The sequence below is a fragment of the Dunckerocampus dactyliophorus genome, chromosome 19 (assembly GCF_027744805.1).
Source record: "Dunckerocampus dactyliophorus isolate RoL2022-P2 chromosome 19, RoL_Ddac_1.1, whole genome shotgun sequence".
Lineage (NCBI taxonomy): Eukaryota > Metazoa > Chordata > Actinopteri > Syngnathiformes > Syngnathidae > Dunckerocampus > Dunckerocampus dactyliophorus.
Window position 1 is genome coordinate 12126402 of NC_072837.1, and position 24444 is coordinate 12150845.

A 24444-nucleotide genomic window follows, 5' to 3' on the forward strand; every position below is an offset into this window, starting at 1 on the left:
TCAAAATGTCTGACGTGTGTCACGTGTGGAAGGGCGGTGTTTAATGATGCATGATGTGAATCAAATTATTAACTTATTATCAATTGGAAGTATTCCACCTTAAGCCTGGAAGCCATATAGCTCAGCCAGCAGGAATAAAGGATGTTCTATTCGAGTCCTGGTTGGGAATTGTAGATTTGTTGCTGGAAAAGTGTGCGAGCTGATGTTGAAGAAGGAATGAGAAGCCACCTCATTCTCACTCACTGCATCTCTGAAACACTGGAAGGAAATACAGAAACAGACGGGGGTGCCCCAACTTTATCCAGTGAGGGCCACATAGTGAAAAATGAAAGGATGCAACACATGTAGATATGCTAACAAGTTATATACTGTATAAGTTTCAAGAAAAAACTGCATCTCAGCTTTGTGATAAGGGTGAAAAAGCATATTATTTGTATGAACTTGGCTCTTTTTTGTCCAATATTTGCTGTTTTTTTTTTAAATTTTCCAAATATTTAACAAAATATCTTAAATATCTTAATCTTCATAAATTTTGTTTTTGTATGATGACTTTATCCCCGCATTTTTTAATTTGTTCTTGTTACGTAACTTTTTCCGCAACCAATTTTTTTTCCAAAATTACAACTTTATGTCTTATTTGCTTAGCTGTTTCTCATATTACTTTTTTTTCCTGTAATGTTTCAACTCTATGCTATTTGTCCTCATAATATTACAAGTTTATTGTCATAAAATTGCAACTTTTCTCTCATTAAAATGTGACTTTAATATTTCTTTCTTGTAAAGCTACAGTTGTTTTTCCATTTCTACTGTTTTTTTTAAAATGATTTTCCAACCATTTTTTAAAATATTTTAAAAATTTTCTTCCTGTAAATTTTCTTCTCATATATGACCTTATTCCCATAATATTTGACTTTAGAATTTGAATATTATAACTTTTTCCGCAACTTTATTTAAAAAATTTTTTAACCTTTGTGTTGTGTTTGTTTCTTATAACATTTTTTTTTAAATAATGCCTTCTCTTTTCTTGAATATTTCAACTTCATTCTACTAAAAATGATGTTATTCTTGTAAAGTTACGACATTTTGTCATTAGATTACAACTATTTTCTCTTAATATTTTTTCCTTTATTCTTGCAAAAGTACTTGCTGAACTTGTCCATTTTTGCTGGTCATTGTTTTTGTTTTTAGTTTTCTTGTTCAATAATTTTTGTAAAATGTGCCACCAGCCATAAATGCCCCCCACACTCATAAATGTGTCCACACTTTGGACACCCTTGAAATATAGTATAAAGTAGAATAAAGTAGAAATATTATACGGATAATGTCCTAAAGTCATTTATGGCAGTTAATGGGTTCCAGACATGACCGTGCTAAGTGAATTTACGCAAAGTAGGATTCCTTATTTATAAATTGAATACTTTTGTAGTTAGAGCATAGTAAACCTGTTTACCACCTTCTAAATACGCTTTTTAATGTTATTAAAGCTCCTCTAGATGTGAAATAACACCCCTATAGTCACCTTTACACTCCTATTACCCAATACAGTAGACATAATAACAGAAAATAAGACATACAGTACATAAGACATAACATAGACTCACACGTTAGCATTAGGAGAGTTCCTTGTTCCTTCTTTACTTCCTGTTTTGTGCCATAGCTGGAGAAAAGAAGAGTCCTTTCACTCTGTTCTGATGATCAATTAACCAATGAACTAGCCATGTATTTACATACAGTATAGAGTATATGCTTCTTAGTGGCAGGCGGTCCATTTGGTACCTGGGCCTTCAGTGGGGACTTAATCTATCACTACTATCATGTCACAATTATACAAACCATCAATAATATACGAGAACAACATATTACAAGGCAAGGTGTGTCACGTATTGTCGATCAATACCATTATTACTAAAACACAAAACGCTTATCTTTCAATACAAGCCCAGAGTACATTTCTACTGGTAACTCCTAGCATTACTTAGCTTTGACGCGCCGTCACCAGTGGAAGCTGCCTATAAATTTGGAACTCGGACACACGTAACAGGCATCCAACAACGCCAAACCATCATCTGGAGCAGTTCAGAATCAATATTTATCTATTAACGTGACAAAAACATCAAAACTCACCAGAATAGAGAGACTGACCAGTTGTAGCGCCCTGGCTGAGACAAGAAAGCTAGCTACCAGTTTGGTCGACCTCTCCTTACAATGTCTAGAAATGTCCGCCTTGAAAATGCATTTTTAAGATTATCCTGTCAATTTCTCCTTCTTCTCTGCTTTGTTTTGCACTGATCAACCAATCAGAAGACAGAAAGCATGCTGATGTTATTGTGAGCCAGCTAGCTGGCTCTGTGAGGCGATTAAATCTGATTGGTTAAACAACCCCATTGCTAATAGACTTTAAGTGACATTGGGCCAGAACTCCTGATTGTGAAGGCCTTGGACAGCTTACATTAATATGGCAACACATAGAAGCTGAAATCTGATTGGACAAAAAAAAATCTAACACCATTACATGTACTGGGAGCAGTGCAGCCAAGATATATGCTACAAAATTAAGATACTAGACTGTTGGGAATAAAATAATACACTTTCATGGAACAAATACTAGAATTAAAGTTGTAAATGTACTGTAGGTCAGTGCTTCTGATAGTGTTTAGGCCAGCAGGGAAGGCTTTGCTGGCCCTCACGGCACACCACTGATACTACGCCACTCACTTGGTACACAAACAGTTGAGTACCAAAAACCACTGCAATGCAATGTTTTTGTACAATTTAAATATGTAATAGTACATAATACAATAGTTTCTTGTCATAATTGGCCACGCAAGAGGAAACCCCTGTTAATGTTGCAAAAAAATAAGCATCTAGCATTGCTTTTCAACATTCATCGTCTTTTATTGAAATAGCATTGTGCAAGCTCTTTAACACTTCATGACCTTAAGACAGGGCTCTCCTAGTTTCAGCGCTATTAGAGCTACTTCGACAAAAACAAAGAAGGAGAGGTGCTGTTAATGTGACTGGCGCCATTTAAATTCTACTTTATTTTCAAAGCAGCTCTTCACTCAAACAGTGTGATCATTGTCTTTATTATGGTATTTTGTGGTCATTTGTCATTGAATAGAGGCATCATGTACACTCGGAGACCCCTGCCTTAACATGAATATTTTCCACATAACTGCCACAGGCAAAAAGACCGTACAAGGTACTCAAATTCATCGAGAAAACCACGTTTTCTAAGAACACTTCAACAATAACAGTGATGGCACAGATGCTCGTGAAAGAAAAAACAGCTGCAATAACCTGGGTTGTTTGTGTAAGGGAACATCATTGAGGTAACCACATGTGGACGTTTTTTTGTTGTTTTTTTTTTTTTAAAGTACATGAGATCTGAAACTGTCAAATAGTAAGAAATTAAAAGGAGCATAATACAGTATATAACACATGAGAGCACGACATTTTAAACAAGTAATTACTCTGCAGATAGACGAACATACACAGACACACACCCATACTTGTGTACTCTCAAAATGTACTGTGTACTAAACTACAAAACAATGCTCAAATACACACACAGACTCTTTAGCTGAGGTTACATTCAACACGTTTTTCAGAATGATTCAGGAACAGGGGCATTTGGTGCTCCACAAATGATTTTGGATTGGGTGGGAAAGGTACAGATAAGTGGAGGCAAATGTCTACAAAGAGGCTGTAGGCGGGTGGAAGGAATGAGTCTTTTTTTAATGATACACTTTCTTTTTTTAGGACAAACTTTTGCATATCTTTAGCAAAGAATCCGGGGGTCTGGGGAAGTATCCGGTGGTGCATGGCTTATCAGGCGAAAACCTACGAAACTTGTAATCCAGGGGGAGATCTAGAAAACAGCAGAGTTTGAAAAACAAGTTATTCATGCTATACAAAGGCTACCCGTCGGTAAAACCAACAGCATTAAAAAAAATAGAAACAGTGGATTGCACAGTCAGTTTCTTAAAAGCAACAAATTGAGGTTGCAACCTCTGTTAGCATACGCCCCGGTTAGCGTGTTTTTCGGTTAACGTCGAAAATGTACAGCAAAACTTTGCCTCGATTTGCGTACATTTTCTGGTTAGCGTGTCTTGTCGTGTTATTAACACACTGCGTGAGGGCAACGGTGTTCTTAATGTATTTTTATCACAACACGTCCTTGTTAGCAGCTTGCTAATACATGGAAACAAGGAGCGGTAGTCAGCTCTGTGGCCCGTCTATGATGTCATCAGTGGTTGACGCTTGTTAGACATTATTATTATAATACTTTAAGGTTCTGTCTAATAAGGCCTTCTGAACACATGCACTCACATAGCACAACTAGAGTTGCACCACACTCACAAATAACACATGGAAAAATATTGGGAGACAATTTTTGTTTCCCCCCCCTTTCCCTAATGTCTTCAGTGAAGGTAAAGGTAACTTTAAATGTTCATTTATCCCTTTCATTCATCATTTATATGTATTTAAAATTGTTTTCTGTTTGTAAAATTATAATTGTAAAACTATAAAAGCTCGACTGTTCAGGTTGTCTAAGATGATGTCTCGCCTCTCATCTGAGCAGGCTTCATCCATTCATGCTCAAGATGAGATAGGACAGCTTTAGTTTAGACAAAACGGAGGCGAAACGTCTTCTAAGACAACTTGAACAGTCCAGTTGCTATGGATGAATGAAAATATTCACAGGGACTGTCACTATAGTAGCTTTGGGATCAATCACAGGTCTTTGTTATGAAACATCAATGACCGTGCAAATGTTTTTTGGCATGGAAGAGCGGTAACTCCCACAAATACAGCCCAAAACCCAGGCTTCCCACAAGAACCATACAGTAGCTTTTAAAGCTTCAAAAGGGGTGTCCAATTCCATATTTTCTCACGGCAAGGTGTCCCAATGTTTCTGGCCATGCTCTGGTCGTCCATACATATAAACTCCTACTGTGAACCTTTCCTGACAGCAGGACGCAAGAGCCTGTTTGTTAACTGTTAGTCAGGTATGTGCTGCTAACAGAGTACACCATGTTGCACGTGTGTGACAAGTGGCAACACAGAATCTGGCTGGAACTTTGCCTGAACTTTTACCATGAGCAGCCAAGTTTGCACAGAGGAGAGAAGTGAAGTGACTGAATCCTCCTTCTCAGAATGCAACATGCCATAGTTCCTCCCACAATAACTCACAAAAAATGGACAGAGTGGGGAAACTTGAGGTGGCCGGACTCACCCTCAAGATAGGGTTAGGAGCTCGGTCATCCAGGAGGAGTTGAGAGTAAAGCCGCTGCTTGGGCAGGTGGCTTGGGCATCTAGTCCGGATGCGGGATTATGTCTCACAGCAGGCCTGGGAACGCCTCGTCGTATCCCCAGTAGAATTGGAAGAGGTGGCCGGGCCGCAAAATCTGCACTTACTGACCCGGAGTCTGAGCTCCTCCCGGATGACCAAGCCTAGGGTAAGTCCAGCCCCCTATGGAGGAAAGTCATTTTGGCCGCTTGTATCCACGATCTTGCTCTTTCGGTCACTACGCATAGCTCATCACCACAGGTGAGGGTAGGAACAAAGGTCAACCAGTATATCTAGAGCTTTGCCTTGCGGCTCAGCTCTCTCTTCATCACGACGGTCCGGTACAGCGACTGCATTACTGCAGATGCTGCGCCGATCCGCCTGTCAATCTCACGCTTCATTGTACCCTCACTTGTGAATAAGACCACGAGATACTTGAAACTCCTCCACCTGGGGCAAGCACTCACTCCAAACCCAAAGGTTGCAATCCACCCTTTTCCAGCTGAGAACCATGGCCTCAGATTTGGAGGTGCTGAGTCTCATCCCAGAAGCTGCAAACTGTCCCAGTAAAAACGGATCAGGACCACATCATCTGCAAATAGCAGAGATTAGGCCCTCAACGCCTTGCCTGCACCTACAAATACTGTCCATAAAACAATGACAAAGGGCAGCCTTGGCTGAGGCAAATGTTCAACCAGGTTCCTGCACAGGTTGTACAAGGACTGAATGGCACGGAGTAGCATGCCACCAAACTCCGGACCACCCTGCATAGGACGCCGCGAGGGACACGGTGGAATACCTCAACACTTCTTTTATATGAGCCCTTGGTGTACCTCAGTACAGCTAAATTAAGCTAGCAGCAAGAAGAACATCCCAAAAAAAACATTCACCCACTACTTGTGGGACCGTGATTGCCAAAACTAACCCGACTAACCCGCAATTCTATTCCACGGCTTGCGGTTTTGCTCAGTGTGTGTCCACGCTTACGTACTTGCTATGTGCTCAACACTGGGGATGGCCATGGCGCTGTATTTGTGAATACAGTGGCAGCACCAGGTCAGTTTCGGACTTTCTTCATCTTCTCCACCGCCTCTGTGTGTATCGACAAAGTAGGAACCCCACTGGTTGGACACGGCGGAGGGTGACTTCATGCTTTCCTGTTGAGAGGGTCAACACACAAACCAAATTACTTATTTTTGGATGAGTAAACAAACACGTCATTAAAAATGAAATTCTTGTTTTTAATAATGATTGAAGATTCCACCCCAAAAAAGAAATATTCAAATATACTGTAAATATACTGGAACTGTAAAAACAAAATGTAATATAGTAATCCCTCATTTATGGCGGTTAATTGGTTCCAAACGTGTAAGTGAATTTCTGCAAGGTAGGATTCTTTATTTATAAATTCAATATTTTCCTAGTTACAGCATAGAAAACCTGTTTATGATCGTCTCAATGCAAGTTTAACATTAGAGCCCTCTAGACATAAATAACAACCCTATAGTCACCTTTACATGCCTATTGCCCAATATAGTAGACATAATAACAGCAAATAAGACATAATATAGACTGACTGTAATTTCCAGTATACAAGTCGCACTCACTAAACTTAAAAGAGAAAAAAAGATTGTGTGTGTGTGTCTATATGAATTAATAAGGAAAACTGAGGCACCGCTGTGTTTATAAATCTCGCTTTGGTCTTAAGGGTTTATTCATGAGTGTGTAATAAACTAGATGAAACAATTTAAGTAAAAATTGCATATGAAGGCTGAAGCTGAAGTGTTGAAATATCCTAAAAATGTGTTGAAATCTACTTGCCGACTGTGGATCGACCCAGCAACCATCAGGTTGGGAGACGACCACCCAATGGACTCAAGTGTCACAGACAATATTGACTTATGGAAAATGTGGGAATTTTGAGAAAACTACTGCTAGATAGCCTTAGATGTCCTGAATGAGAAATGGGGGAAGAGTTAGCGGACAAAAAAGTAATTAGATGAATAAATAGGTTAAAAATGGTGTACAATTTTATGTGTGAATGCAATGAAATATCTACAGACTTATGTACAGGTTACATAAGAGGCTGCAGGCTAAAGAAAGGAAAAGAGATCAACAGAGTTTGACGTTAGAGGACGGAAAATGTGACCAGGTTGACCTTACCTCATACTTTCCCTTTTTCTCCAGCGGCTCCACCTGGGCCTCGTTCAATTTTGCTGCGTCACTCTTGGGAACTCCCTCCCCCTCCATTTCCTCCACAATCATCACCGTTTCCCATTTCCCAAAACTGCTGGCGGGGAACATGTCCGACCTCATGCTATCTCCAAAGTACACAACCTGCAGGATCATCGTAAAAGTTCACGTGAAAGCATGACCATCTTACTTTCAACATGCTAAGTTCATAGAGCAGCAACGTGGCTTGGTCGTGGCTCCAACATGGGGATTAGATACGGCACGGTGATTCTGGCTCGTCATTCTGCCTGGAAAGAGCGCATGCGAGTTGAAACAAGCCCAAGTGCATTCCGTAAAGCGAGCCTACAAGGCTCAAGGCGGGCAACTCTACAAACTGTACAGTCTGGGGTACGTCCCCACAGCAGTGAACTACACAAAAAGCAAATCTACAAGTGCGGCCTGGGGGATATTTGCAGTCCGTGGGTGTTTTTTTTTTTTTTTTAATTGGTCCATGGCACATTCTAAAAATATAATTTAACAAGAAAACTAATAAAACAAAACAAACAACAGTCGCAAAAATGGAAAAAAAGTAGAAATTTAACGAGAAAAGGTGTAATTCTGTGAGAAAAACGTATTATTTTGAGTAGGGATGCTTCGATCAATCGGCCACCGTTCAGTATCGGCTGATTGCCGTTAAAAAAAAAAAAATCACGTGATCGGCATATGCTGATAAATGCCTTTCAACGCCGATCGCCTATGGCTACCAGCGATCCATGCGTGCAGTGTAGTGTCTTGGGCAGCGTCCTCCCACTTTCCTTCACGCAGTGCAAACGTGCCAAAACAAAAACAATCATGTCTGCCGTGTGGAACCTACTGTAACTGCAAACGCATGCCACGAAAACTATCTTGCGGCGGTAGCATGTTATAAAGCTTTAATTTAATACTCTAATACTCTCGCATCCAAAGTCTCCTTATAGAGGGTGTCTATCCTCTGTAAGTTTCACCAGTGATATATGTTCTCTTCAAAAAGCAAGTCAAATGTTTTTGTCTAAATTAAGGTAATTTTATGGTTCCTTTTTTCATATCATATAGCTTGCAGCAGGGGTGCAGCCAGGAATTCGAGGTCCCATGAAAGAAAATCATGTTGCCTCCCCCCAACCCATCCATCTTCTATGCCTTCTTCTATTTTTAGAAGAAAGTTAAAGTATTTATGGTTCTGGAGGGGTCCGAAAACCAGTCAGTATCTGGTGTGACCACCACTTGCCTCAAATACCGTATACACCGATCCAGAGCATCCCAAACATGCTCGCCATCTTCAGAATGCCTTCAATAGAACACAGCTGTGTTTGTTGTCCATAACATACGCGCCCGCCCATGCCATGAGCCCGCTGCCACCATGGGCCACTCCATCCACAATACATTTTACCGTATTGATAGCATTTTGAATGCACAGAGATACTGTGACGAGAGCCTGAGGCCTATTGTTGTGTCATTCATCCACAAGCACCACCTCATGTTGCAGCATGATAATGCACGGCCCCATGTTGCAAGGATCTGTACACAATTCCTGGAAACTGAAAACATCCCATTGCTTGCATGGCCATCATACTCAGCTGACATGTTACCCATTGAGTATGTTTGATGCTCTGGCGTACACGGTATTAGAGACAAATGGTGGTCATAGCAGATACTGACGGGTTATCAGACCCCTCCGGACCATTCCCAATACAGTTAAACTGCACATTTTGGAGGGGCCTTTTATTGTGGCCAATCGAAGGCAGACTTGCAATAATAATGCTGTCTCATCAGCATCTTGATAAGCCACACCTATGACATGGATAGATTATGAATCATGAATGATGAATGCTTACTAACACAGATTTGTGTACAATATTTGAGATAGGCAGGCCTTTTGTGTACATAGAAAAAGTTTTAGGTCTTTGAGTTCAGCTCATGAAAAATGACAGCAAAAACAAAAGTGTTGCGTTTATATTTTTGTTGAGTGTATCAAAGTGGCGTGAAGCCTTGGGGAGTTCAGCGGCACTTGCTAGGGCAACCACGAGCTTGTCACTGAAGTGAACAGGGTGTCATTAGACAGAACAATCGCCAAAACAAAATGACAGCAACATATTGTTATCAAACATCGGTCCAATATCAGCAAAAAATTATATCGGCCTGCATCTAAAATCTCCGATATTGGCAGTCCATTCAGACTCCGCTCCGTCACTTTTATCCATCGATCACCACAACAGAGTGTGATATCGTGCTGACAATACCAAGGACAAGGAGTGATTTTGGACGTGTGGCGGTATTTTTCGTTAAGGTCCAAAAAAAGAGGTTGCAGCTGAGCGCAAAACTTGTCATGCACAAGTTTCCGGTGGTGGGACAGAAGCGGAGAAGTTTGATATGACCAAGCTCATCACGCATTTGAGCAGTATGAGGATTTTTGAAAGACCGCGGCTCCATCAAACACCCAACGCTGTTGAGAACATTTGCAAAGCGCGAGAAACTCCCACAGGACGGCGAACAGTCATTAGCTATAACAGGAAAGAGTCAGGCCCTGTCGGTGGCGAGTCGGGTTTAACCGCTTCACTGAGCACCTCGTACCTCGCTATATTATGCCTAGCTGCCACTACACTGTGGATAAAACGATACCCCACAAGCTTAAAGAAGTATATGTCAGTTTTTTTCTTACCTACTGTTGCTGACTATTGTTCTGTTTGCATAATATCACTTCATCAAGCCTTTTCTAACATTCCACACTACAAAATAAGTCAGAAGTATTTCTGATTCCTATATGATACTCAAGGCTGCAATATCAATGTTGTATCTGACGTGAAAAAGTTGCATCTGGACACCCCTAGTTAATGCTAATCATGTCATTTGAGCAATTAAAAAAATAAAAGTGTCGCAAAGCATGCTGGGAAGCCCACATCACTCCCAGCAGGCCTCAAACTCATTTTCATCAACATACTGGATTGGTTTAAACTCCCCGTTTTGCATGTACTTATTGATTTATACTCTTCTGCACTTTTATTCTTATTGATTTTAACCCTTGCTGTTGTCCTGTAAAGCCCTTTTTGAAAGATACTATATAGCTGAAGTTCATTATGATTACCGTATGTATTATTAGCGCTCATGCTCGTGCCAGCTTCCAGTGGTGTTTGTTGACAAGTTAGTCATCTGGTTGAAATGAATCGAGTGAATACTTGATGCGGCCCAGCCTCACCCAGACTCTACAACCACTCTTTCAACACAAATTCTTTGTTGAAGATGTAGAAGGTAAGACTTAAGGGTGTGTAGAGAGAAAAATAAAAGCCAACTTCGCAACCATGCTACCAGACACATCCTTTCTATTTATTCATCAAAGTAGTGTGAACCAAAAGGTGGTCCTCTTTGCCTTCACCTTTTGCCTAGTACAAGTACAAGTACGAGTCAGGATGCTGTACTACACAGGGTGGTGGGAATACCTTGGGTTCGGTTTTCCCTGTCATGGTCTTCAGCAGTTCATGGAGGTGAAGCCAGTTGCCTTGCGAGTACCAACCAGGTTTTTCCAATGATGGCAGATCCTCCGTTTCCTCCACATTATTCACTGGGGTAGACAAAACAATGAATTCATAAAAATCAATGTGATAATAATACAATCCAGTAGTCCAACCTCGATTGGCGTATGCTTCAGTTAGCGTGATTTTTTTTGGTTAACATTAAAAAAATGTACACGAGAATTTTGCCTTGGTTTACGCACATTTTCCAGTTACCGTACAATGTGGCGCACGTCTTATCACGCTATTGTTATGTAGTGTTTATTTTGTGTATTTTTTTTGCCTAATGTAAGCATTTTCAAGCACAAAATTGTCAAAATTCAGTAAAATACAAGTACTGTATAAAACAGGGGTCACAAATCCATTGATTGCGAGCCAACAGTCGATCTTTGGAACTGTTGATCATGAGAATATTCGGGAAAAAAAATGTATCATTACATCGGTGCCCTTCCCCTTCCGGAGAGTGACCAACAGGCACGCATTTTGACCACTGTAATAGGAGTGTAAAGGTGACTATACGATAGTTGTTTAATGTCTAGAGGGCTCTAATAATTTTAAAAACGGAATTTAGAAGGTTGTAAACAGGTTTTCTATGCTCTAACTATGAAAATATTCCATTCATAAATAAGGAATCCTATTTCACGGAAATTCACGTATTAACCACAATAAAAGAGGGATACGCATACTGTATAGACCAGGAGTGTCCAAATTGTGGCCTGGGGGCCATTTGTGTCCCGTGGCTGTTTTTTTTATTGGCCTGCAGCACATTCCAAAAGTATAATTTACCAAGTAAACTTGTTCCAGCGACAGCAAAAACAGACAAATATGCAGTAATTTTACAAGAGTAAAGTTAAAACATTAAGGAAAAAAAAGTTTAAAAAAAGTCATCTAACAAGAAAAAGTTGTAATTTTACGAGAATAAAGTCATAATATTGTGAGGAAAATAACGTAATTTTAATAGCATAAAGCTAAAATATTAAAATATTTTTATGTTGTGATATTATGAAAAACAAACAAAACAACAAATAAAGTTGTAATTTCTGGAAAATTAGTTCGGGAAAAAAGTTGTACCTTTACGAGCATCAAGACAAAATATGGGAATAAAGTCATAACTGCGAGAAGAAAATATACAAGAAGAAAGGTGATATTGGAAAATTAAAACAGCAGAAATGAAAAAAAAACCCAGCTGTAATCTGTAAACTGTATGAGAATAAACTCGCAATATCATGATTATGATAATGTCATTTTAGTAGCAAAGAATTGAAATATTAAAGAAAAAATTCATTATTTTTTTAAGTTGTAATATGAGAAACAAAAAAAACTCATAATACTACAAAAAGCAACACATTTTAGCATCAAAAGTCATAAAAGTTTGCACCTAGGTTCTTGAAAGATCTCTGTTGTGGTTTTAAGGAGAAGAAACCAGGCTTGAGGGAATTTGTGATGATGACGTTGAAAAGCTCCTCAAAGTCCTTCCTGCAACAGGAGAAGAACAGTTAATGCAAGCAGGAAAACTTTAATGTGACACTTTAGATTCTTTACCTCGATAATCGATAATCGGGTTTTCTTCCTATGATGACGACACTTCATGTATGGGTTTCCTAGCACAAGGATTCAGTTCCTCGTACATTAACTTCCTTAATTTCTCTCATGGGATGAATAAAGTTACATGTGTAGCTACCTCTCTAACTATCTAAAAAGACTTGAAATAACCACGGCTGGGTCTGTTTTTCCCACAAATAAAAAATCAATTATGCCAAAAAACAATGCAAATTTGTGGGAATTGTGACATTTTTTTTTTTAAGTTGTAATATTACGAGAAACAAACTGAATAAAGTTGTAATAGTTGGAAAATCAGGGACGGGAAAACGTTGTGGGTGTAAAGTCATAAAATTACGAGTAGAAAATTTACAAAGATAATTTAAAAAGAAAGGTCAAATATTTGGAAAATCTAAAAAATACAAAAATGGGACCAGAGTTCATACAAATAATACACTTTTTCACCTGTATCACAAAGCTGCGATGCAGTTTAATCATGAAATCTACATGTGCTTTTTTACAAAATATCAAAGCCGCCCTTGCATCCTTTCGTTTTTCACTATTGCTGGAAAGAGTTTGGACACACCTGGCATGTAAGGTCCCACAAAAAGGTTTTTGCGGCCCTCGCTGCCCAACCCTGCTATTCAGCGGTAAAAAAAATTTTAATATGTAGCATTTATTTCAAAGATGAGGATTTTACTGTTGACAAAAAGCGGAAACTTTATGAGAGAAAAGACATCTGAGTGGGCACTGATCAGAGATGTTTGATAAATTCATTGTATTAAACAATGCATAAAAGAGGTCAGTTTACATGAGGGTCTGTGAATTTTTAAACCAGAAACCTTACCCCAGGATGTGTTCACAGATGAGCCTGCAGTAATCGCTGTGGGAGCTGGTTATGAGGAGGAGGACTTTTCCCGCATTCTTCATGCTCCGCAGCCAAGTCTTGACCGAATCGGAACAGGTTTGTAAGTACCGGCCTGGATCCCTCTTTACACTGGGAAAATAAGTCCCTGCATCCTCTAAAAAGACCAAAAAAATCCATCAAGATGAGACAGGTAATCACTAAGAAGGAGAGGTTCCGCAGGTCCTTCATACCAACCGCTATCAGGCTCTACAACACCTGAACCATTTTGTATTTCACTATGTCTATGCATTGCATGCATTGTCTATGACTATGCATTCTTTACTTGTGTACATACTTGTGTATCTTGCTTGCTGCTGTAACAGATGAATTTCCCTGCTGTGGGATTAATAAAGTACTACTACTACTACTATCCGTAATACAGTTGTCCCTTGTTTATCACGTTTAATTGGTTTCAGAGAGGTGATAAGTGAATTTCCGCTAAGCAGGATTCAATATTAATACATTGAACATTCTCGTAGTTAGAGCATAGAAAACCTGTTTATGACTTTGTAAATTACATTTGTACCATTATTTGAGCCTTGTAGACATGACAAGTCACCTTTACACTCCTATTATTTTTTGTTTACACCACATTGCTCAAGCTCATGCGCAGGCTACAGGATCACTGCAGGGACATAAGACACAGCAGCCTCAGTGTCCACATAATGCTGTAGAGTTATGTCAACTAAGACAGCCACACAGCATTAAAGGCCTGAAGGAACTCTAGGCGGAACGCACCCATCCCTGGGGCCCTGCCACCGAGAAACTTCTTGACCACCTCTGCAACCTCAGGCCCAGAGATAGGACAGTTCACCGTGGAGACCACAGGCACTGCTTCCTCAATGGAAGACATGTAGGTGGGATTGAGGTCTTCAAAGTATTCCTTCCACCAGTCCACAAAATCTTAAGTCAAGGTCAGCAGCACACCATCCCCACCATACATGGTCTTGACCGTACACAGTTTCCCACTCCTGAGACAGCAGATGGGGGTCCAGAATCTCTTCTGAGCCATCCAAAGATCGTTCTCCATGGCTTTCCCAAACTCCTCCTCCCACGATCAACCAATACAAACGGTGATGACTTAGTACTTGGTGGAGAATGTCTGATCCTGGTGGTTCCGCCCTCTTCCAGGGCCTCCCTCTGCCGGCGCAGGTGTTACTCATTATGCTGCTGCTATGTGTTCACTCTTTTGTTCTGGTTCCTTGAACGTCAAGTCACATTCTAGTGTTCTGACTTTTTGCTAACTTGTTACCGTCTATCGCCTGACCTTTGACCAATCCTTCAGCCTCACGTCTTGGAAGTCTTTGTCTTGTTGGACTTACTCGTCGTGTACGACCTTTAATTCGATTAAACACAGCAGCCAATTCTGCTTTAGAGTCCTCCTTCCTGCATCGGGCTCCTGGCAGAGAAAGTCTTGTTGGCAAGTACAGAGGTCAGACGTTTCTTGTCTTTACAGATTATCTGCCAATCCTGACCATTTCGAGGCTTAAAGTTTCAAACTTAAAACTTTATGATGATATATAGTATCCTACAGTGGTCACTAGGTGTCAGTAATCAATCAATCAATCAATCAATCAATCATAGCACTTTACAATAGCCCACGGGCTCCCAAAGTGCTTCACAATAAGACAAAACATAAGAACACAGCATAAAACATAAACACAAAGTAAACACAGAATAAAAACTCTATAAGAAAATGCTTCAGTGCTGCAGAGTGCTAAAAGCCTTTAAAAGTACATAAAATGGGAGTCAACAAGAACTAAAAATGCATAAAATACAAGACCGCCCTAGTCGGTGTTGAACGCCTGTCTAAAAAAATTAGTTTTCAATTTCGATTTAAAAAGGCCGACTTCAGTAGTGGTGCGAATGTCAGTGGGCAGTTTGTTCCACAGTCTGGGAGCAGCGACGGAGAAACAGCGTTCGCCCCACTGTTTGTATTTTGCCCGTGGGACTTCTAACCAAAGCTGTCCCGAGGAACGGAGGGCCCTGCCGTGATTGCGGATAGTTAAAAGCTCCGACAAGTACGACGGAGCAAGGCCGTTAATGGCATTAAAAACAAATACTAAAATTTTAAAATCGATTCTAAAACGAACTGGAAGCCAGTGGAGTGATGACAGCACCGGGGTGATGTGCTCACATCTGGGCGTGTTTGTTAAAAACCGGGCAGCAGCGTTCTGGACCAACTGCAGACGCGAAATTGAGGTCTGGCTCAGGCCAACGTAAAGTGCGTTGCAGTAGTCCAGTCTTGTGCTGATGTTACTGCAATGTTGGGTGAGACACACAAGCACCAAACTTGATAGCTGGAACAACAGGCTTTTATTGCAGGTTTAAATGCTCTCGCAACAGGCAAAAAAATCCCTAACACGCGATACTATTGCTGCCGTAAACCACGCCAAGCTAAACCGCAACTCTGAACCCCTGACATCACCTCCTGTCCGCCCCCCTACTCAAGCACTGGAGCACATTTACAGCATCACTCAGTACGAGTCTTATTTAAGTCTCTATTTTCTCTTATTAGGTCTACTATATTGGGTAATAGGAGTGTAAAGGTGACTATAGGTGTGACTATAGCCGTGTTATTTCATGTCTAGAGGGCTCTAATAATGTTAAAAACAGCATTCAGAAGGCTGTAAACAGGGTTTCTGTGCTTTAACTACAAAAATGTTGGATTTAAAAATAATGAATCCTACTTCGCAGAAATTCACTTGTCGCGGTAAAGTCTGGAACTGATTAACCGTAATAATAGAGGGATTACTGTAAATATACCAAAATAGAGTGTAAGACAGGTTTAGGTCGCTGTGAAGGGACTTGTCGCGTGGTCATGGGTGTGTGTGTGTGTGGAAGTATCAAAGGGCGCACAATTATCATTGAAAGTGAAGGGAAGGTGCTAATAGGGTAGCAATGGGTCCTCCGTCCTTGCTTACGCATTCGCATGCTTTCTGACACTGCTGCATGCTATCTGCCCTCATGCTTGGTCTGGTCACTATCGAAGCTGCTTATTATAATAAACCCACCACACCAAAAGGTATTTTCTTCAGCGTCTCCGTTCAAGTGCATCATAATGCACGGAGGACCCATTCCTGCCTTTTTTACACGCCAAAATTGTAAAACAAGGCACACAATACAGAGGATCAAATACTTTACCTCACTGTAGGACTAGAATATCACCAAAATACTTTGCACAGCACCATAGTCATAACATTTTATACACAGCACAGAGTGCTATCAAGAGTTAGGATAAGATGTGTACCTCTGAATGCAGATGTGTTGTAATTGTGGTCAATGGCAGCAACCATGTCTTTCCAAAAGTCTGAATTCACTTCATTTCCCCACTGTGAACACAATATAAACCACAAAAAAAGTATTATTTCAAACACCTTTATGCAACTAGCTTAACAAAAAATATTACCTTGTGCAACATGTCCACAACCCTTCCGCAGAGAAGCGCACCAGGTAGATCAAAGTAGTTGTCATACATGTAGTATTTGGCTGCGTGGGGGAAACCAAATGAACAAAGCAAATACCTGAAATATACTGCATATGTGACAGAACAAAATATACAATATGAAGTGCAATAAGCAGAGTTATGAAAGATACCAGATTTAGCGAAAGAGGTATTGAGGCTGTTAAAATGCTTCCACTCCCTTGCCGGACCATAATGTTTGATGATCTCCTCTGTGCTAAGCTCAGTAGTTCCATGTGTTGCTCTAATCAAGGAAAACGTGTACGTTATGACTCGTTCTACTTCCATCGGACTCAACAATTTCAAAGTAAATGACAAGATGTTGCTGGAAGTCAATCGAATGTTGTACCAAAGCATACCTCAGTACGGTTCCATCTTCAGCCAGCTTCACCAAGTTTCCATCTTCAAGGTCCACCACTAACCCCTTAAAACTGGAAACAAAAGGAACCAATTGAATTCATTGTTACATTTTTGAATGTATTGTTTTCTGGCAAATAGCCGTGGAACTGGCTGGTGCTGGGCGATGCTTGGCCCAGATGCCACTCTTATGGTGTACAGTGGACCCCCCCCCCACAATATTCACCATTCAGCATTCGCCACCCTGCATATTCGAACATTTTTGATTAAAACATTATTTTTGTACTTTTTGGAAAATCTTTTAAGCTTTGAATCGTCATAATTCAAATCTTTCAAACCTTTATAAATATGTATTGATGAATAAGGGTGGGTATTGGCAACGACTTCGCAATAAGACATGTATCACCATACCTGAGTCGAGATACAATCCAGTACAGTAATCCTCTTAATTGGTTCCAGATACCTCCGTGATAAGTGAAGTGTCTTATTTATAAATCAAATATTTTGTTAGAGCATAGAAAACCTGTTTGTGACCTTCTAAATACAGTTTTTAACATTACTAGAGCCCTTAGACATGATATAACACCTCTATAGTCACCTTTACACTCCTGTTACCCAATATAGTACGTAGACATAATAAGAGAAAATAAGACATAAGACATACACAAGAATGGAGAGGCGACAGCGCGCAGGGATACGGTGGGAGCCACTTATAACACAGAGCGATTTGTGAGGTCTGATTTTTTCGAGAAGGCATTTTTATGATGCAAATGTATTATTACTCTTTAGAACGCATGTTGTTTTGAGCAGCCCAGGGGCTATTTGCGGCCCACGCCATATTCTAAACACATAATTTAACAAGAAAGGAATAAAAACAACAACAACAACAAATATTGCAAAAATAAGCAGTAATTTTACAACAGTTAAGTAAAAATATTAAGGGAAAAAAGTTGTAACCTGACAAGAAAAAGTACTTTATAATAACGTTCTTGAGGAAAAATACTCATTTTAGTAAAAACAAGCTGAAACATTAAAGCAAAAAAAAACAAACATTTTTTAAAAATCATGATACCAAGAAAAACAAAAAACAACCGTTAATTCAGGTGTATAAGCCTCACCCACAAAATTTAGAGAAAAAAACAGATTTGTTTTAATATTGTGTTTTGCACAACAAAAGATGATAGGTCTGTTTTTTATTAAGGACGTACAAAAATATTCACGTTTGACGGGCTGAAATTAGAGGATATTTATATTTTTACATCAAAAATAAAAATACCAATCATTGATTAATTGGGTAATCAATTAATCACTGATTAATCACTGATTAATTGTTGCATTGCTAATAGTTTTACATGCATAAAACAATTCTGACATGATTGTTGCCAAAGACACGATCTAGCAGGACGATCAACACAGACACCACCTACTTGTTTTGCCATGAGTTATTTCTTGAATTCAATAGTGTTTCTCACCTCAAGTCTCTGCTTTTCTTTTGATCACGGCTGCAAAATAAGTCAAAATGGAACCAAAGAAAGTTGCAAGTGGCAGCATTTTGATAAAAAAGGTGAGAAAAACTATTGAATTCAAGAAAAAACTCGGAGCAAAACACGTCACATACCACGTCATGGTACTTACCTTTATTCCCTTGCACTTCCATTTGACTTACCAAAAATCCCACGTAGCAGGCGTTAGGTTCAACAGGTCCTTATCATAACCTTTATGTTCCACCAGATACCTGGCAAAGCTCTCATAGATCAGCTGTAAAAAATAAAAAATAAAAAAAGAAAGAAAGAAATGATCACATTATTCATTGGGATAAACCACACAGGAACATTCTCAGGGTGCGCCTGTCACTTGAAAAGTAAATTGTTGAGATCGAGAATGATTATCAGTCAAGTTCATGTTGAAATGGAACTGAAAGTAAGAAGCATAGGAAAAGTAATCACTATCTGCTGTGAATATAAAGAGATACAGTGGAACCTCGGTTAGCAAACTTTTGTTTGGTTAACATAAAAAATATATGCCAATATTTTGTCTCAGTTTGCGTTCGTTTATCCCTTTCAAACGTCATTTATATGCATTTAGCATTGTTTTATGCATGTCAAACTATAATTGTAAAAGTATAAAAATGCGTTTTGTGAGACCTGTGGCCTGACTGTGTTAGTTAGCAAAGAACTAGTCAACCGCTGATGACATCATAAACGTGCGACAGGGATGACTTCCACTTCCTGTTTCCATGTATTAGCAAGCTAATGGGATGCTAACAAGGACGTTGTGTGATAAAAATACATTAAGAACACAGTTGCACTCACGCAGAGTAATGATAACATGACAAGACATGCGCCATATGTACATGTGCGCTAACCAGAAAATGTACACAAATAGCAGAAACAGCATTAACCGCAGTTTCGCTGTATACTATATGATTTCCATATCTGTTCAGTAGAGTGTTCAAACAATGACACACATTTGTGTTCAGGGAGATAGTTGTGAAGTGTACTTTGACATTTACGGGATGAGAAGCTTAATCCACTTTTTTGCAATTAATTGGAAATGATTCATTTTAAATTACAATGTTTTTTGACTCAAATTCTCCCTAAATGTAGAGTATCGCAACATATCAACAAACATCACACTATCGCAGTACTGTATGATATCATGGTATCATGTTGTGAAGTTCTTGCCAATACCCAACCCTGGAATCAACATGACATTTGTTATACTTGTGATTCTCAAACTGGGGTTTGGGGACCCCCAGTAGTCCTTAAGCCATAGATTGGGAGTCCTTGATAATATTTTTCCAAAAAATGATGTTACTGTGTTATGTTTTTGTAATACTGACTACGTTTTGCCTCAAGTTTCTTTGACTAAAGCAGGGGTGTCCAAACCTTTTCTGGAGAGGGCCGCAAAGTGAAAAATGAATGGATGCAAGGGCCACTTATTATTTTGTAAAGCAACACATGTAGATATGCTAAGAAGTTATATATATTTCAAGAAAATAACTGCATTCCTGCTTTGTGATACAGTTGAAAAAGTGTATTATTAGAATCAACTTCACTCTGTGCTCTTTTTTCCCCACATTTTTTTTTTATTTTCCAAATATTTCTTCTTAAATATTTGTACATTTTCTTTTCATAATATTATGACTTATTTCCCATAATATTAAAAACTTTTTCCCAACTTAATTTTACAAATATAAAAATTTCACTGTGCTTTATTTTCTTATAATATTACGACATTAAAAAATAATGTATTTTTTCTTAATATTTCAACTCTATGCTACTAAAATTACATTATTTTTCCTCATAATATTATGAGTTTATTGTTGTAAAATTCTCTTTAGAATGTAACTTTTTTTTTGTGGATAGTTTCACTTTATTCTCATACAATTACATGTTTTTTTCTATTTTGTAATTATTTTCCTACTATTTCAACTTTCTTCTTGTAAATTTTCTTCTCATAATATTTTAACTTTATCCTCATAACATTATAACTTTTCCACAACCCAATTTTCCAAAAATGTTCCAACTTTATTTGTTGTTCTGTTTGTTAATTTGACTTTAAAATAAGGTCTTTCTTTAATATTTCAACTTTTTTGCCACTAAAAATGATGTTATTTTTCTTCAAAATGTTTTTCGTAATTAATTTTCGTAAAATTATGACTTTTTCTTTTAGTGATGTCCGATAATATCGTCCCACTGATATTATCCGCCCGATATTGGTATAAAAATGTAATATCGGTCAGTATGATGGTGATGAAAGCCGATACGGCCCTTTAAGCGCCACAAGCAACACTGCTGTCGCCATAACAGTCAACACGCAGCGTATACTTGAACCGATGTTTTGCTTAACCGTGTTTGGGGTGGCAGGACGTGGTGGGTGGTCAAAACACCGCTAATGGTGAGCGGGGTAGCTCATAGACATATACCGTATATGTAGACGCCGCATCAAGCACTGAGCCGTACGTCAACGTTGTGAAACGGGGTCCAGGTACCTGTAGACTGCATAAACTATTGTGTCTGACTTATTTTTCAATTATTACGTATGATCAATCTTTCAATTATTATGTCTGACTTATTCTTCAATACATTTGGAAAAAATCTAATTTGTTGTGAGAGTCTTTCTTCCTTCTCGGACCTGGAGATTAAAAAAACACGCAAGGGGGGAGGTGAAATCGGCTTAATTCATTTTCCAAAGTGGTCCTTTGACCTTTAGGAGGTTGTGGAGAATTTCATCTCCAACAGTCGCCGCCATGTTGGATGTGGCAAGAGTCGGAGCGGAGAAGACGCCTCATTCATGTGCTGCAAACCAAATCCCAGCCAATAACATTTCACAGGTGAGACTTAACAACTGCCTTTGATAGGATTTGGCCCACAGACTGCATGATTTGGCCCGTCTATACGGACCCGTGACCAATTAAAGTGCATGGAAAATATAATAACATATCATCAAGCTCGTGGACGGATCGCAGCTGCACTTTGTGGCCGTAATTACTTCAAGTGTTACGGTTAACGTGACAGCAAACGCGAAATGAGCCAATGAAATGGTTTACTTGCTGGGAACCATCCATCCATCCCTGTTCTATGCCGCTAATCTCCGAATAGAACCATGGCTTCCTCAAAAGATAGAAATTGATCGAGAAAATCGAACATTTAAAAGTGAAAGGACGGACCAACATACTATATGTTCATTCGTCCCGAATCCAGTGCCCAACCGCTGTGTCTCATATGTTCTGAATCTGTAACGCTCAGTATGAAAAATCTACGAGAGTTAATTCACAGCACGGCAACGTGCAAATAAGTGTTCGCTAAGGATTTTACGAATGTTGGAGCAAAACAACAACATCTTTCGCTGACTGGAGAGTGGTGGAGGAGTGCTTCCGCTGCAGAGATCTTACTCAAAGGTAAACAATGGACTGTTGCAACTTTTCTGTTAAAGAGACACAGAGAAACCGGTACAGTTTTATTTCACTTAAAAATAATCCTCTTGTGTTCATTCATTGTTTGTACCGTCAAATGTTTCACTATTTATGTGAAATTTGGTCCTGTTTTCTTTTAAATGCAATTTAGGTGCCAAAATAAGTGTGTTACACATATCGGTATCGGTTGATATTGGAATTGGAACTTGAGAGTTGGACAATATCGGTATATCGGATATTGACAAAAAAAAGCTAATATCAAACATCCCTACCTTTTTCATTAAATGACAACTTTTTCCTCATAATAAATTGTTCTAATTTTTGCAGTTGTTGTTTTCTTGTGAAATGATATTTTTAGAATGTGCCATTGGTCAATACAGAACAGCCCCGGGCCGCACTTTGGACACGCCTGGACTACAGCGTATACCAAAATCTATGTTTAATTCGTTATATATTATTTTAAACACTGATACAGACCAGTCTTACTAATTAGGGTGCTTTTAATAGCAATACTGTAATATGTAACTAATTGAATTGAGGTTTATTGTAGAGGTGACAAGGCTTCTATTTATTCGCATGCAATTCCAATGGCCGTGTCCTATTTCACAACAACACGAAAAACTTTACCCACACGTACAGTTCTGCGCAGCAACACGCACGTATGTACAAGCATTAGATTACCGCGATTTTCCCAATCCCTCAGGCTTCCAGAAAAAAACTGGATCGATGGTAAATCCCTGTTTCTATTGACGAATATCTATATTTAAACGGACACGTGGGCACACGTTTTCCTATTCTCCGATATAAAACACACCTGTTTATTTCAACATAACATACAAACAACGCATACATCCACAGTGCTACTTCACTGCTGTACAGTATTGGAACTAGCATCCTTTATCATCATCATCATCATCATCCACTCACCTTGGAGGTCTCCTTCAGATGATACCGGCAGAGCGTATGGTCTAAATCGAAGCCGATAACGTCGCAGTCTGACAAACGGAAATATTCCGACATTGTAGCTGAAGCACGGAAAGGAAAGGTAAGAGGTGTCACTAGAAACACGTTATCGTGTAATGGGCGCCACAGGACTAGCGATTCAGGCGTTACTGGCCGACGATGACAATGCAGCGTTTGAACTAGTCCTCCCTGCGGTGGTCATCAGCGCCGACCGATGCCTTGTTATATCTCTTCCACCACCATTGCAGTCATTTGCTCGTAGATAGGCGCCTGCGTCTTCTTCGTCTTAAGGCTGCACGGTAGCTTGTGTCTATTCAGCCGGCATTACTGCCATCCTCTGGATTCATGGTGAACTGCAGCCATTATCCATTGCCACAACGCACCCATTCTAGAGGTGGGCGATACTGCACTGCACTGCAAATGTTGTTATCGATCCGACACCAAGTAAATACAGTGCCAGTTCTGTTGACTGATATACAGTACATACAAACACACATACCCTGAATGACACCACTATACTGAGCAATATCCCTTTATCTTCTGGAGCCTTGAATACATAAATGATAGGGAAATAATTCATTGGTGGGCTCACTGGGTTGCTGGGATGTCTGGTAAGATCACGTGCACAGGAAAGCTTGTCGTGGGCCGGCTGCCTATCAAAAATCTGGACATGAAAAGGTTTAAGAACAGGGTTACATGCATAAAAAAATGGATTCATGCCATCAGAACTTTGACTGGTTGGCTAAGTTATGGAAAACAATAATAAAACAATTTGAAAAAATATACTTTATGTATATAAAGTATATATATATATGAAATATATACTTTATACTCAACACACTTCGCTAACCCACTAAATTTACTTCATGGTATACCCCCCCCTCGTGCTTGACTAATCACAATTTCTATTTAATATAAATATAACACTGTGAAGCGCAGCATCCATCCATCCATTTTCTATGCCGCTAATCCTAATTCAGGTCACCGGGGTGTGCTAGAGCCTATCCCAGCTGACTTCGGCGGGGGTACACCCTGGACTGGTCGCCATATAGACAAACAACCAATCACACCCTATGGACAATTTAGCGTCGCCAATTAACTTAACCTGCATGTTTTTGGAATGTGAAGATGCCCAAGTAGAGATTCGAACCCAGATCTTCCCGAGCTCGTGACTGTGTGGCCAACATGCTAACCACTAGGCCACACAGCGGCCTGTGAGGCGCAGCAATAAATAAATAAACGTCCATTGAGCCAATTTTGGTCCGCCCACAGGCAAAACTCCAATAGCAA

General features: G+C 39.5%; 1 protein-coding gene across 1 annotated transcript; it reads right to left on the minus strand.

The window, feature by feature from the left end:
• Window positions 1-2870: 2870 nt before the first annotated feature.
• On the minus strand, window positions 2871-23445 carry nt5dc1 (5'-nucleotidase domain containing 1). The gene is made up of 12 exons (XM_054762159.1): window positions 23119-23445; window positions 18940-19031; window positions 17276-17347; window positions 17051-17160; window positions 16863-16942; window positions 16704-16785; window positions 13394-13568; window positions 12386-12483; window positions 10936-11057; window positions 7457-7630; window positions 6285-6450; window positions 2871-3871 (listed from the first exon to the last, which is right to left on the minus strand). Exons 1-12 carry the CDS (start codon window positions 23209-23211, stop codon window positions 3759-3761), a joined length of 1377 nt encoding a protein of 458 aa, XP_054618134.1. The 5' UTR covers window positions 23212-23445; the 3' UTR covers window positions 2871-3758.
• Window positions 23446-24444: the final 999 nt, after the last annotated feature.